Here is a 15,889-nt window from a genome sequence, read left to right on the forward strand (position 1 = left end):
AGGTTGCAGTGAGCTGAGATTGCCCCCTGGGCAGCAAAGGGAGACTCTGTCTCAATTAAAGCACACACATAAACACTCACTGAGCTCTGTTTCTTCAATGAAAAAAGGAGCATATACCTGCCCTACCTTCCTTGCTAGGCACTAAGAAGGGCCAGTATAATTATGCTTATATAACTTAGCATTTTAATATAAGAAAACCCACCCCCACACACAAATACATTTCCTCCCACCAAACAAAACAGCCCCCATAAGCTTGGAATCAGTCTTCCTGGGTAATGGATGACTAGATGTGGGCCATGGGGGTATCTGTCAGAAGAAAGGTGACTAAATCAGAACAGAACTTGACTCAAAACTGAATTCTAAACAAAATATTTTTATTTTACAAACAGCTCAATGAGCCACTCCCCCACTTCTAATCCCCCATCTTTCATAGAGGTCATCCAGCCACGCAGGGACAAAGCAAAACAGAAGAGGGGCCTATGGCACTATCTGGATGGAGAGGAAAAGTCATATGCACGATTTTTCTGATGACCCCAGGCCTGTATTATTAGAAAAGTGCTTTCTTTCTTAGGACTTCTCCTTCCAAGGCCTATACTTAACTCAGAGAGAGACTGAAAGGAGATGGTGCCTGGCCTTAGATTAACTGAGGTGCTGTTGTAGGCACGCTGCTAATGGATCATTAAAAAACTGGGAGTCAGAAAAATCACATCCATGTCTTTGAATGGCTCCTGCTGTCCCAGCAACCAAGCCTGCTGGTAGAACTAGCTGCTGAGTACCAACTCCGGAAAGAAAAGGAGCGAACAGAAGAAGGCCAACCCAGCTTGCTGTTTTTGGCTGAGTAGGGAATTGATACAGACCACCTCCGGCTCCTGTCTGGAAGTTTCGAGATCAGAGCTTCAGGCACAGCTGGGTTCACAGCTGCACCATTTGGAGCATTGGACTCATTAATATTCATGAGCCATCCCCACCAATCGGCAGAGTGGATGCCATTAGCTTAGCATCTGTCGGGTTTTTGTGAGGGTTGCGCGTGGAGTTTTTTTCCCCTTTTAAATGAACTTCTTCTGACATTTTGGATTTGCCTCTGTAGGTTTTCTATCCTCGCCTTGCTCTGCTACATCATATAAAGGAGAGACCCAGGGGAGGCGGGCAGGAAAGAGGAATGAATACCAGCCAGGGCTTTGCATCTGCCTGTTGACAAACTTTATTTCTCTTTCAGCACCTGGCACCTCAGACAGGCTGCAAGGATGGAAGCAGCATCAGGTAAATTATACCTAACAAGGTTCATGCCCAGAACTGTGAGACGAGTTGGATCTCAGCTCTTTGGAAGGCAATCCTTCCTCCAGTGGTGAACTTGAGCTGCACACACAATGCAGGAGAGCTGCAGAGCACAGTTCTGAACCATTATTTCCACGCTGATAAATTCATGATTTATGAAAGGAACTACTGCCAGCCCTCACTCCCTCCTTCTCTGCTACAGCTTGTTAGACACAAATTGCAACAACAATCTTAAATACTTGCATTTTATTTCAGGCCAAAGCCCCTCAACTCTGAACTAAATGCCATGAAAGTCCCACAGCATAGGCTGGTAGTAAAAGAGCCCACAGACAGGGTAGGATGGCCAGAGGAGGGAGGAGTGGGCGAGAGGGAGGGGAAGAATCACACAAACCTAAGAGTAGAGCAATGCAGAATGCCCGTGGCACTCCGCTCCTACCAGCTCTGGCTCTCGGTGGAGATGAAGAATGGCAGCAGGACAGAATGCCTCATTGTCTGAAGGAGAGCATGTTCTTCCTCATCCCCAGAGCCCTCTCTTCCAGGCAGAAACAAAGCCCTTGCGCCCCACTGGATGAACATATGGCCTCCCTGCAGCACAGCAGAGGGACACTGGCGGCTGAAGCCCTGGAGGCAGGGAGCAGTTACCAAAGGAGAAGAAAAGGACTCAGAAAAGAAAGGAGCCCACTCTAACCCTGCAGAAAAGATAGCCACCTCTCCCCTTTATAACCAGGCCCCTGAGCTGTTGCTGTTCCCTCTGGCTGTGGCCAGCCACCTCATACATGACCATGAGCTATTGTGCAGGTCTCAGGCTCCACTCAGCCAAACTAAGGTCTCGAGACATAAAACCCCAGCAGCAGGAGTCACAGCACCAGTTCCATTCAGTGGTACCAGTGGAAGAAAAAGCAAGGTGGAAAGTAAATATCCATCCCCCTGCCCACGCAAGGAGGTAGGCAAGAGGCCAGCCTTCCAGAAACAAAGTACTCTAGGGTTACAGCTAAAACTGAAGCCAGTTAAGATGGGGATACAATGTAATCACTGCTGTTGGGACAATATTCAATATGGCAGCTTAGAATCTGCCACATACAGGTCCCCAAAACCAGCCACTTGAGGAGGTACTCCCGGTCCTACATACTAATGACCTGTAGAAACTCAGCTCCCAGGAGAGTAAATATGGGTTCTGTTCAAAATAAACAGCCCCTGAGCCTTCTGCTTAACTTAAAAACATCTGCACAGTATTTATTCCCATGGAAGAGGCATAAGGGGCTGTTATGACTGACCTGTCAATCAGCCCAAGCAGAGGAGACTAGAAGACACTAAGCAACCCAGCCTCCCACAATACCTGCCCTGTGCCCAATCCCAGCTGAGTAAGTCTCCTGGCCCACATCTCTGACCATCTCAGAGCACCCAGAGCTCACTTTTCCAAATCTGTTTCTAACTGACCAGGATCCAAAGGCACAGCATGGTCTCCTCCCACAGGCCTCCTCACAGACTGAGTAGTGGAGGTTCCCTCATTGGGTCTTCCAAAATCACAGCATAATGGTGAGGAGAGGGGTGGGAGAGTGGGACTTTCCAATGAAGGAACCTCAGAGTCAACAACTGGAGCCCACACTTCTAAATGGTCTTTTTCTTCACTGGGAGGCGGTGAGGGAGAGTTCCTCCTACCAGATCTTGGAAGAAAGCAGCAACTGGAAAAGAGTGGAAAATGGAAAAGAAAGGTATAAACAGCTTGGGTAACATAGGGAGACCCTGTCTCTACAAAAAATAAAAATAAATTAGCCAGGCATGGTGGCATATGCCTGTAGTCCCAGCAACTCAGGAGGCTGAGGTGGGAGGATTGCTTGAGCCTGGGAGGTCAAGGCTGCTGTGAGTTATGACTACACCACTGCACTTCAGCCTGTGCGACAGAGTGAGACTCTATCTCGGAAAAAAAAAAAAAAGAGTATGAACATATAAACAAAAATGAACGGGAAGGAAGTCTCTCTGAGCCTATTCTGGCTCAGAAGGCTGTCCAATTAAAAAAAAAAAATGGCTGGGTATGGTGAATTGTTTGAGTCTGGGAAGTAGAGACCAGCCTGGGCAATGGTGAAACCCTGTCTCAATTAAAAAAAAAAAAAAAATGGCTAGGCACAGTGGCTCACACCTGTAATCCCAGCACTTTGGGAGGCTAAGGCGGGTAGATCACCTGAGGTCAGGAGTTCGAGACCTGCCTGGCCAACATGGCGAAACCCTGTTTCTACTAAAAATACAAAAACAGCCGGGCATGATGGCAGGCGCCTGTAATCCCAGCTACTTGGGAAGCTGAGGCAGGAGAATTGCTTGAACCTGGGAGGCGGAGGTTGCAGTGAGCCGAGATCACACCACTGCATTCCAGCCTGGGTGATAGGGCGAGACTCTGTCTCAAAAAAAAAAAAAAATTAAAAATTAAAAAATGAACAGATAAATGCAAATGAATGGATAAACAAAATGAGCTTATATAGCCATACAAATGGACTGTTAGCCATAAAAATGGGAAAAAATAAAAAAGTAATGAAGTAATGATGTATACTACAATATGAATGAGCCTTGAAAACATTATGCTACATAAAAGAAGCCAATTACAAAAGACCACATATCATATGACTCCATTCGTGTAAATGTCCAAAATAGACAAATCCATAGACACAAAAAGTAGACTAATGGTTGCCAGGAGCTGCAGGGAAGGGAAGGACAGGGGTCACTACTCATGGGTACAAGGTTTCTTTCAGGATGATGAAAATGAAAATGTTCTAAAATTGACTGCAGTAGCTGACAGTTATACAACCCAGTGACTACACTAAAAATTACTGAACTGTACATTAAAAAGGTAAACTTTAAAAAAAAATTTTTTTTGAAACAAAATTTCACTCTTGTCTTCCAAGCTGGAGTACAGTGGCGCTCAGCTCACTGCAATCTCTGCCTCCCAGGTTCAAGCAATTCTACTGCCTCAGCCTCCAGAGTAGCTGGGACTACAGGCACGCGCCACCACACCCAGTTAATTTTTCAATTTTTAGTAGAGATGGGGTTTCACCATGTTGGTCAAGATGTTCTTGATCTCCTGACCTTATGATCCACTGGCCTTGGCCTCCCAAAGTGCTGGGATTATAGGCGTGAGCTACCGCACCCCACCTAAAAAGGTAAACTTTATGGCAGGTAAATTGTATGTCAATAAAGCTATTAGGCCAGTGGTGGTGGCTCACACCACCTAGCATTTTGGGAGGCCAAGGTGGGCAGATCACCAGAGGTCAGGAGTTCAAGACCAGCCTGGCCAACATGCTGAAACACTGTCTCTACTAAAAATACAAAAATTAGCCAGGTGTGGTGGCGCATGTCTGTAATTCCAGCTACTTAGGAGGCTGAGGCAAGAGAATCGCTTGAACTTGGGAGGCAGAGGTCGAAGTTAGCTGAGATGGTGCCACTGCACTTCAGCCTGGGAAAAGGAGTGAGCCTCCATTTCCAAGGACTAAAAAACTGAATAAATGAGAAAGCTTTCCTTTCTTTCTTCCCAGGATTCAGAAGAAGCCCCTGCTACACAGTGGTGGGTTAACATAGACCCACTGGATAGATAGCCATGCACCCAAAGAACAAGATCTCTGCGAAAGGCTATCAATGCCATAACATTACTTTCCCTAACAAATGGATACCTCTCTGGTCCAGGTTCTAGCAAACCTAGCCCCTGCTGTCTCAAAGAGTACTCTGTTTACCTCTTAGGCTGGTCTCCTTTAGCCAGGTGAGAAGAGCTCTGCCTTTCTTCCTGAGCCCAGCCACAGTTTGACATAGCATATCGAAGAATGGCATCAGACACAGTCATGGTGCTTCGGCCCTGGACACAGGCTTCTATCTCAGGCACCGAGAGCTGGCTTTGCAGGAAGAGGTGCAACTGACTGTCTGACAAGAGAACCACACTCTGCAGGACCCTGGGGAAAACATAGGTAGCACAACACAGAGCATCACCCTGAGGAACTACTCTCCATTCCCCGTCCTCTGAAGGGCTTCTGGCTACTTGAGCAGGGAGCTCCATCCTGCCTGGTGCCTTCCTCCACCCACTCCTGCCTCCACACTCAGGGGCCAGGGCCAGCCTATTAGGTCCACTCACTTTTCAAGGAAGTGCTGCAGACCTTGTCGTCGCTTCTCAATAAACTCATCTGAGGTGCCGAAGATGGTTGACTTCCCAGGAAGTTCAGGTACAGGCCTGTGGAGCCACATGATATAACACCCATGGTAAGTGTAATATCTAAGATAGTCATTCTAGCCTCAGATCAAGGAAATACCCTGAAAAGAGGCCTAGTCAATACAATTAGCTTTTAACTAAGGGTTGTGCTAACATTGACTGATGCCAAGTGTCAAGCCAGACTATGCTAAATGTTTTATAAACATTATTTCATTTAGTCATCCCAAAGCCCCATGAGAAAGATATTAGTAAACTCACTTTAGATCAGAGAAGTTAAGTGCATTTCCCACTGTTATACAGCTAGTACACAGCAAAGCTCATATCGGAACCAGGTCTATGACTATAAAGCCCATGCTGATACATTATTTTGTCGTTTCTTTGATTTTAGAGACAAGGTATTGCTTTCTTTTTTATTTTATTATTTTTTTTTTGAGACGGAGTTTCACTCTTGTTACCCAGGCTGGAATGCAATGGCGCGATCTTGGCTCAACGCAACCTCTGCCTCCTGAGTTCAAGCAATTCTCCTGCCTCAGCCTCCTGAGTAACTGGGATTACAAGCACATGCCACCATGCCCAGCTAATTTTTTCTATTTTTAGTAGAGACAGGGTTTCACCATGTTGACCAGGATGGTCTCGATCTCTCGACCTCGTGATCCACCCGCCTCGGCCTCCCAAAGTGCTGGGATTACAGGCTTGAGCCACCACGCCCGGCTGACAAGGTATTGCTTTCTAAGCTGCTTTCTTCAGGTCACCCAGGCTGCAGTGCAGTGGCGTAATCATGAGCTAGCTTACTGCAGCCTCAAGTTCCTGGGCTCAAGTAATCCTCCTGCATCAGCCTCCTGAATAGCTATGACTACAGGCGTGTGCCACTGTGCTCACCTAATTTATTTACTTATTTATTCACTTATGTATCTGTGAAGACAAGAGTATTGCTTTGTTGCCCAGACTGGTCTTAAACCCCTGGCCTCAGTGAACTTCCTTCCTTAACCTCCCAAAGCACTGGATTTACATGTGTGAGCCACCAAGCCCAGCCACACTATGTTGTTCAAAAAACCCACTCCAGGCTGGGTGGCTTGGTTCATGCCTGTAATCCTAGCACTTTTGGAAGGAGTTCAAGATCAGCCTGAGCAACATGGCGAAACCTCATCTCTACTTTAAAAAAAAAAAAAAAGGCTGGGCACAGTGGCTCATGCCTGTAATCCTAGCACTTTGGGAGGCCGAGGTGGGTGGATCACCTGAGGTCAGGAGTTCAAGACCAGCCTGGCCAACATGGTGAAACCCCATCTCTACTAAAAAAAAAAAAAAAAAAAAATTAGCTGGGCCTGGTGGCGGGCACCTGTAATCCCAACTACTTGGAAGGCTGAGGCAGGAGAATCGCTTGAACCCAGGAGGCAGAGGTTGCAGTGAGCCGAGATCGTGCCACTGTACTCCAGCCTGGGTGACAGTGAAACACTTTGTCTCAAAACAAACAAACAAACAAAAAAAAAAAACTCCCGGGTGTGGTGGCACACACCTGTAATCCCACTTACTTGGGAGGCTAAGGAAGGAGAATCGATTGAACCTAGAGGTGGAGATTGCAGTGAGCCCAGATAGAGTCACTGCACTCCAGCCTGCATGACAAGAACAAGACTCCATGTCAAAAAAAGGCCGAGCGTGGTGGCTCACGCCTGTATCCCAGCACTTTGGGAGGCCGAGGCAGGCAGACCACCTAAGGTCAGGAGTTAAAGACCAGCCTGACCAACATAGTGAAACCCCATCTCTACTAAAAATACAAAAATTAGACGCATATAGTGGTAGGTTCCTATAATCTCAGCTACTTGGGAGGCTGAGGCAGGGAGAATTGCTTGAACCCGGGAGGCAGAGGTTGCAGTGAGCTGAGATCAAGCTACTGCACTTCAGCCTGGGTGACAGAGCAAGATTACATCTCAAAACCAAAAAAAAAAACCATTATTTCCCAGCCAAGCATGGTGGCTCATGCCTGTAATCCCAGCAATTTGGAAAGCCAAGGCAGAATTGGTTGAGCCCAGGAGTTCAAGACCAGCCTAGTATCATAAGGAGACCCCCATCTCTACAAAAATATTTTACAAATTAGGCAAGTATGGTGGCATGCACCTGTAGTCCCAGCCACTCAGGAAGCTGAGGCAGGAGCATTGCTAGAACCCAGGAATTCAAGGCTGCAGTGAGCCATGATCATGCCACTGCACTCCAACCTGGGCAATAGAGCAAGACCCTATGTCAAAAAAAAAAAAAAAAAAAAAAACACCAAAAAAACAAACAACATATTTCTCAATTTCCTTAGTGCCTAGTATGTTGCAAGTTCTCTTCACTGTCAACTCCAGTTCCTACATAAGCACCCAAAAAGCCAGTTACAGACCCGAGAAGGAAGCAAGAGCAAACTCACACCAAACCAGCATTTCTCTGTAGCTGCTTTCTCAGCCACACGAACTCACGGTAGCGGCGCCGCACACAGGAAGTCTTGGCAGTAAAGGCTTTGCTGTTGGTCTATACATGAGAAAGTACATGAAAAGGGTTTAGTGGAAGAAAACAAGTTCACACGAGCCTCCCTATCATTGCTTTCACTGAGGAACCATGCCATCAGGCCACAGACCTGATCAGGTCCCCACCTAGAACAAGGTCCCACCAGGCAGCCTAAAAGCAACTCAAAGACATACCTCGGCCGGGCGCGGTGGCTCAAGCCTGTAATCCCAGCACTTTGGGAGGCCGAGGCGGGTGGATCACAAGGTCAAGAGATCGAGACCATCCTGGTCAACATGGTGAAACCCCGTCTCTACTAAAAATACTAAAAATTAGCTGGGCATGGTGGCGTGTGCCTGTAATCCCAGCTACTCAGGAGGCTGAGGCAGGAGAATTGCCTGAACCCAGGAGGCGGAGGTTGCGGTGAGCCGAGATCGCGCCATTGCACTCCAGCCTGGGCAACAAGAGCGAAACTCAGTCTCAAAAAAAAAAAAAAAAAGACATACCTCAAGCTCTCTTTCCTTTCCTCTCTCCCTTTTCTTTTGCCTTGAGTCCACCAGAGACACTCAAAAATAGGTTACACGTTGCTGGGCACAGTGGCTCACACCTGTAATCCCAGCACTTTGGAAGGCCGAGGCAGATGGATCACCTGATGTCAGGAGTTCAAGACCAGCCTGGCCAACATGATGAAGGCCTGTCTTTACTAATAACTGGTCATGGTGGCACATGCCTGTAATCCCAGCTACTTGGGAGGCTGAGGCAGGAGAATCACTTGAACCTGGGAGGCAGAGGTTGCAGTGAGCCGAGATCACACCATTGCCCTCCAGCCTGGGCAACAAGAGCAAAACTCTGTCTCAAAAAAATAAAATAAAATAGGGGCTGCGCATGGTGGGCTCATGCCTGTAATCTCAGCACTTTGAGAGGCCGAGTTGGGTGGATCATGAGGTCAGAAGTTCAAGACCAGCCTGGCCAAGATGGTGAAACCCCACCTCTATTAAAAATATAAAAATTGCACCAGGCGCAGTGGCTCAAGCCTGTAATCCCAGCACTTTGGGAGGCTGAGGCCGGCGGATCATGAGGTCAAGAGATCAAGACCATCCTGGCCAACATGGTGAAATCCTGTCTCTACTAAAAATACAAAAAAAATTAGCTGGCATGGTGGCATGGGCCTGTAGTCCCAGCTACCTGGGAGAATTGCTTGAACACAGGAGGCGGAAGTTGCAGTGGGCCAAGATCGAACCACTGCACTCCAGCCTGGCGCCTGGTGACAGAACAAGACTCTGTCTCAAAAAAAAATAATAATAATAGGTTTCACTTCAGTACAGCCCCTCAGCCCTGCAGAGCACAGACCCTAATATAGAAGCTTGATGCACTCACATGAAGGAATATCTTGTAATCCACATAAGAGTTCCAGGAGCCCTCATTCTGCACTCGGGGGTCCTGAACACGAACTGTAATCACCTCCTGTGGGTAAGAAAACCTCCTTCAGCTTCAGCTACACAGCAAGGCAGCTCTAATAACACAGGTTGCTAGATTTTTCCACCCAGCACCAACTTTCATTCATTAATTCAGTCATTCAATTCAACAGATTTATACTGAGCCCCACTACATGTCAGACACTGTTGTAGGCATTGGGGATAAAGCATGAACAAGAGACTTAAGTCCCTGCCCCCATGAAGCTTACATTCCAGTATATTCCAATCAATGGAAAATTTAGTCAGAATGGAACCCCATTTCCTAGGAATGGCTCTGCTATTGATTTCTTTCTCCTGACTTTATTTTGAGCTCATCAGAACCGCCAAAGTAATACTGCAGGAAGAACACTACTGAGTAATGATTTGGATCTCTGCATCCTCCTTCCTCCTAAATCCTCTCTCCAACTTTTACCTACCTGTTCTCTGGAGACCACACTCTTACCTCCTGTTCTTGGTTCTCCGACATCCTACACCAAAAGCCCATTTGAAGAAAACATCTGATGAGGGATAGAGGACAGAGGATCAAGGTTAGTATGCCTCTGTTCGTATCATTCTGTACCAGGGAAAACCCTGAAAGTTTTTAATAGACCCCCCCTGGGGAAACCCAGGCAACACTTTTTGTTCTTGTAAAACTTAAGAAGAAACAAACAAAAATCCCCATTAGCTCAGTGCCAAGCTAAAAAGCCCTGGGGAATTTGCCTCCCTTCTCAGACCAGGTCCTCACACACTCTCCCCAAAGCGTGTTGGAGTCTACAGAAGTTTGTTACATGCAGCCAGAACAGGCTGGTTCTGATGTAAAACTTTTGCCTTGAAGACTGCAGGCACAACAGGGTCTGGTGAACTCAGATCACAGCTTTGAAATCGAGCCTAACAGCGCCCCCTCCCGGCTGGTTTAGAGACAACCAAGTCCCCACAAACACCAATGCCCCTGCATTTCTCACTGTCTCACTAACAACCAGTCACCTCCCCACAGGTGAATCATAGAGCTAAAGCACTCCAAGAAGCACCTGAGTGGGTTGCCCAGTTGAGACCTTCTCCTTATCCAATCCATACTCTGGAACCCGAGCCAACTGTTCTAATTATTTCCTCTCCTGACATGCCATCCGGTTTGTACCTCTGCCCAAGCACCCCACAGCTGCACAGGTTGACTCAGGATGAGTTCTGCTCATTTGTAAAGATTCATTAAAGCCTCAGCCCCTGATTTCCCCCAATGTGGCAGTTTACATGTATTGCGACATCACCCACTCCGACAAGGGGACCATGAAGGCTGCAGCACAGGGTTACTCAAGTCCAATGGGGCCCATGATGTCACCTTCTGTTAAAATACAACACTAATCTTGTTACTTCTAGAACTATTCCAATAGCATCCACCCTGGCTGCCGCCTCCATCCCCTTCTCTCTTAAGAGCAGAACAATAAGGTTTAATTTCCCTTTCCAATTTACCTTGAAATGAAAACTGACTTCAGCCAATATGTACTGCCAACAAATGATCCAGACTGGCCCCTGGGAAAACAAGACTATCTCTAATATCTCTAAGCCCTCCCTCTCCTCCCCCCATATCCATTCACATACCCACTCATTTTTACAGTCTCACAATTAATTTTAAACACATTCTCTTATTAGTTCTGCCTTACCATTAGAAGAGTGTGTAATGAGTTTCCTTCTATTTTATGTTTTGCTAACACAAGGCTAACATTTCAAAAGAAGGGGAACTCATTTGCACTATGAAATTAGCAAAGCAAACAGCTTTTTCAATCCTCTCCAATATACCACAAGATCTCTCCGCAGACAAACATTGTATGCAGAGAGGAAGCTGCATGGTTCATGACACAAGTGGGCTACACAATGTTGAGCAAACCCAGGGTTTTGTGATTTCAGTACCATCTTAAATGGTATTCTTGCTGACAATCTGATTTTTATCTGATGCAGTCACCACCTCCCAAGGGTCCTGAACTGAAAAGTAGGAAATTCTAAGTCCATAACAACCCATATATAACATTCCAGATAGTAGTCAAATGGCTGAGACCAAAAAGAGCAGACCTATTTATTTGCTGTGAACAATTAATCTCCTTAAATTTTTTCTTCTCTTCTCTCTCTTTTTTTCTTTTTTTTTTTTTTTTTTATGAGAGGGAGTTTCGCTCTTGTTACCCAGGCTGGAGTGCAATGGCGCGATCTCGGCTCACCGCAACCTCTGCCTCCTGGGTTCAGGCAATTCTCCTGCCTCAACCTCCTGAGTAGCTGGGATTACAGGCACGCGCTACCATGCCCAGCTAATTTTTTGTATTTTTGGTAGAGACGGGGTTTCACCATGTTGACCAGGATGGTCTCGATCTCTTGACCTCGTGATCCACCCGCCTCGGCCTCCCAAAGTGCTGGGATTACAGGCTTGAGCCACCACGCCCGGCCTCTTTTTTTCTTTTTTTTTTGGAAACAGAGTCTCACTCTGTTCCCCAGGCTGGAGTGCAGTGGCATAATCTCGGCTCACTGCAACCTCCGCCTCCTGGGTTCAAGCGATTCTACTGCTTCAGCCTCCCAGGTAGCTTGGACTACAGGTGCCCACCACTACGCCCAGCTAATTTTTATATTTTTAGTAGAGATGGGGTTTCACCATATTGGCCAGGCTGGTCTCGAACTCCTGACGTCAGGTGATCCACCCACCTCAGCCTCCCAAAGCGTTGGGATTACAGGCATAAGCCACCTCACCTAGTCTTTTTCTCTTCTCTTTGCAGGCATTCAATAAACTGCCAGCAAAGGAGCAGAGTTAAATATTCTGAAGTGTCTTCAAACAAAACTAACAATGGGAAAGATGATGAAAAGGAAATCATAGTCATCCACTCAGTGGAGCTCATACATCTTTTGTCCCTTGAAAAAGGGTTTGTCAAATTCAGGATCATAATTTAGTAATGAAATGATCATCATACCCTTGGTCTCAGGAAGAGTTTGCATAGGGCTCCACACTACGTTCATGAAGAAATTCTTTCCTTTGGGGCCAATACCACTTAGAAAGAAATAGCTATGAACTGGCTTTTAAAAAACCTCCAGATGCCAGCCTGGTCAACATAGTGAAACCCCATCTCTACTAAAAATGCAAAAAATTAGCTGGGTGTGGTGGTGGGTGCCTTTAATCCCAGCTACTTGGGAGGCTGAGGCAGGAGAATTGCTTGAACCTGGGAGGCGGAGGTTGCAGGCAGCCGACATTGCACCACCGCACTGCAGTCTGGTAACAGCAAGACTCTGTCTCAAAAAGTTTCACTTGTAACTGTCCTTAAAAACACTAGGCCTGCGCAGTGGCTCGCCACTGTAATCCAGCACTTTGGGAAGCTGAGACAGGCAGAATGCTTGAGGCCAGGAGTTCAAGACCAGCCTGGCCAACACAGCAAAACTTTGTCTCTACTAAAAATACAAAAATTAGCCAGGCATGGTGGTGGGCACCTGTACTCCCAGCTACTGAGGAGACTGAGGTATGAGAATTGCTTGAACCCAGGAAGCAGAGGCTGCAGTGAGCCAAGATCATACCACTGTACTCCAGCCTAGGTGACAGAGCAAGACCCTGCCTCAACAACAAACAAACACTGGAACAAAAACAAAAGCCTGCACATCAAGCAGTAATTTCTAGCAACCACTATTCTCCATTAGCTTCCTCCCCACAGACATCACTCCTCAGAAGAGAAAGGAGCTCAGTTCTGCCTCTGGAGAAGCAGCAGGAAGTTCCTAACTTTAGTTCTATCATCTGGGAGACAGATCTGTGCATCATCCAAATAAGGCTAGAGTCAGTGACCCCAGCTAGTTACATAACTTAATGCTAACTACATTTCCTGGGCCCTTTCAAACACATCTGAAGTTTCCTTTACTTTCTTCACCTGTACCAGCACCAGTAGCTCTGGTGAGTACCCAATTGTTTGCTGTTTACCAAGTAGATTCATCATAAAGCTTCCTAATATAGTAACAGTTCAAGGCTTTAGTCTGTCATTTACTTTCTGTCCCATTTGAACAACTTCAAGAGACTGGATAAAAAACAAATCAGGTGGCCAGGCGCAGTGGCTCACGCCTGTAATCCCAGCACTTTAGGAGGCCGAGGCGGGTGGATCACCTAATGTTAGGAGTCCGAGACCAGCCTGGCCAATAAGGTGAAACCCTATCTCTACTAAAAATACAAAAATTAGCCAGGCATGGCGGCACACGCCTGTAGTCCCAGCTACTGGGGAGGCTGAGGCAGAAGATCTCTTTAACAAGGAAGGCAGAGATTGCAGTGCGCCCAGATCGCAGCACTGCACTCCAGCCTGAGCAACAGATCGAGACTGAAAAAAAAAAAGAAAGAGGCCGGGCGCGGTGGCTCAAGCCTGTAATCCCAGCACTTTGGGAGGCTGAGGCGGGTGGATCACAAGGTCGAGAGATCGAGACCAACCTGGTCAACATGGTGAAACACCGTCTCTACTAAAAAAATACAAAAAATTAGCTGGGCATGGTGGCGCATGCCTGTAATCCCAGCTACTCAGGAGGCTGAGGCAGAATTGCCTGAACCCAGGAGGCGGAGGTTGCGGTGAGCCGAGATCGCGCCATTGCACTCCAGCCTGGGTAACAAGAGCGAAAACTCCGTCTCAAAAAAAAAAAAAAAAAAGAAAAGAAAAGAAAAAACAAATCAGGTGATAACAGTAGATTGAACTACCGAGACTGCCATCCCTTCTTACTCAAATCTTGAGCTGTTAGTGCCAGATGGCAGATAGCAACTCAAAAAGCTCTCCCTCCAATTATAAATATCAGAGGTACCGTACCTCTGATATTTATACTTTTTACACAGGGGGCCAGTTCACTGTCCCTCAGACCGTTGGAGGGCCGCCACATACTGTGCGCCTCTCACTGACCACCAACGAAAGAGGTGCCCCTTCCTGAAGTGCGGCGGGGGGGCCGGATAAATGGCCTCAGGGGGCCGCATGCGACCCGCGGGGCCGTAGTTTGGGGACGCCTGAGATAGAGGAAGCTCCCAGTTCTGACCAAGCTCTGTGTGATCTCGACCAAGCAGTTATGCTCCATCTTTTTTGTCCATCTCTAACGTACTCCCTTCACTTGGAAGGTAAGTAACAAAGGCGACCACAATCTATTGCAAGTCTCCCGTGTCCACGTAAAATATTTGCCATTCCCCCCAGTCCTAGCCGTTTAAGTAAATGTCCCCTGAGCCTTGTACTACGTCCACTCCTCCTTCGTTCTCCACAAACTAGGAGCTAAAGGTCCACATGGTCTTACTTCCTTTCCGATTAAGCTTGGGGAGTAGGAAATGAAAGATATACTTTGAAGATAAACTGAAAAGCCGGGTTTCCTTTCTTGGATCCCGAACAAGCCCTTGCCTTCATCCCGAGCGGTGAGACAGCCCCTCCCTAGGATGTAAAGCGATGCCACCATCCCGAGTGCCACTACTGACGCTCAAGCCCTCGCGCGCCGCCTCACCTGAGAGCAGCACCCACTCCCCGGGGCCCCGCCCACGCCCTCTCACCTGAGAACAGCACCAGCTCCCCACCGCGACACCGCCCGCGCCCCACCATAAGGCCAGATCACGGCTTCTCCTTCCGGGTGAGTCGCCGGTGCCCCGGTGCACGACGGGAGACGCCCCAATCCCGGGTGCCCAGGACGCCCCGCCCCCGCAGGCCCGGGGTCTGAGTGAAATTCTCGCTTCCTAACAGCGCGGCTCCGCTTGCCCAGGCCCGGGACTGGAGTCAGGATTCCCCCTCGACTCACTTGGGACGCTAGAGAGTGGACGCAGGTGCGGGGTGAGCGATGGCAAATGGGCTCCGACGTCCAATCCGGGGCTGCGTTCAGCCCACCGTCAGGGGTAGCCAATCAGCGGCCAGGGGGCGTCAGCGACGGTCCGCCACTGGGTCCCGGGAGCCGAGGGGTGTGAGGGGATGTTACTCCTGTTCCCATTTTGCTAGGATTGTCTGCACTGTGGGAGGTTTTGGGCGTTAGGAAGCCCACAGCCCTGGAGCGTCACTAAGTCCGGAGAGCCGTCATTTGTGCCTCGTGGTTTGCTGTTCCGCAGCGGAGCTACCAAGGGGACTCCGATTCAGATTCGTAAAGCCACTGACCCATTGTCAGAGTGAAAGCCAGACTCGAGAGGGTCCGGCAACTCAGATTGAACTGACCGAAGCAAACCCGAAGCAGCATCATGCAGCAAGGTCGCAAGAGAAAGCCGTTCAATGTGTTGAAGACTTTTGCTGTGCTTTCGAAATTTCTTTTAGCCACCTATTTAAAGATAATTTCAGCAGGCCGAGCGCACTAGCTCACGCCAGTAATCCCGACACTATTTGGGTGGCGGAGGCAGGAGGATCGCTGGAGGCCAGGTTTGAGAGACGCCCTACCAATTTAAGGAGACCCCCGTCTCTACAAAAAAAAAATTTTAAAAATTAGCGGGGCGTGCTGGCACGCGCCTTGTAGTTCCAGCTACTCCGGAGGCTGAGGCAGGAGGATCGCTTGAACCCAAGGGTTCAAA

General features: G+C 48.0%; 1 protein-coding gene across 3 annotated transcripts; it reads right to left on the reverse strand.

The window, feature by feature from the left end:
• Window positions 1–353: 353 nt before the first annotated feature.
• SNX11 (sorting nexin 11) lies at window positions 354–15,210 on the reverse strand. Of its 3 annotated transcripts, XM_010341848.3 has the most exons (8): window positions 14,897–15,132; window positions 10,852–10,911; window positions 9,851–9,905; window positions 9,311–9,397; window positions 7,860–7,960; window positions 5,384–5,479; window positions 4,992–5,204; window positions 354–2,957 (listed from the first exon to the last, which is right to left on the reverse strand). In XM_010341848.3, the coding sequence occupies exons 3-8, from the start codon at window positions 9,890–9,892 to the stop codon at window positions 2,684–2,686; spliced, it is 813 nt and encodes a 270-aa protein (XP_010340150.1). In that variant the 5' UTR covers window positions 9,893–9,905; window positions 10,852–10,911; window positions 14,897–15,132; the 3' UTR covers window positions 354–2,683. The 3 variants fall into 3 exon arrangements, with proteins under 3 accessions (XP_010340150.1, XP_010340151.1, XP_010340149.1); XM_010341849.3 differs by lacking the exons at window positions 10,852–10,911; window positions 14,897–15,132 and adding an exon at window positions 15,139–15,210; XM_010341847.3 differs by lacking the exon at window positions 10,852–10,911.
• Between the last annotated feature and the right edge of the window lie 679 nt (window positions 15,211–15,889).

The sequence above is a fragment of the Saimiri boliviensis genome, chromosome 17, assembly GCF_048565385.1.
Source record: "Saimiri boliviensis isolate mSaiBol1 chromosome 17, mSaiBol1.pri, whole genome shotgun sequence".
Classification (NCBI taxonomy): domain Eukaryota; kingdom Metazoa; phylum Chordata; class Mammalia; order Primates; family Cebidae; genus Saimiri; species Saimiri boliviensis.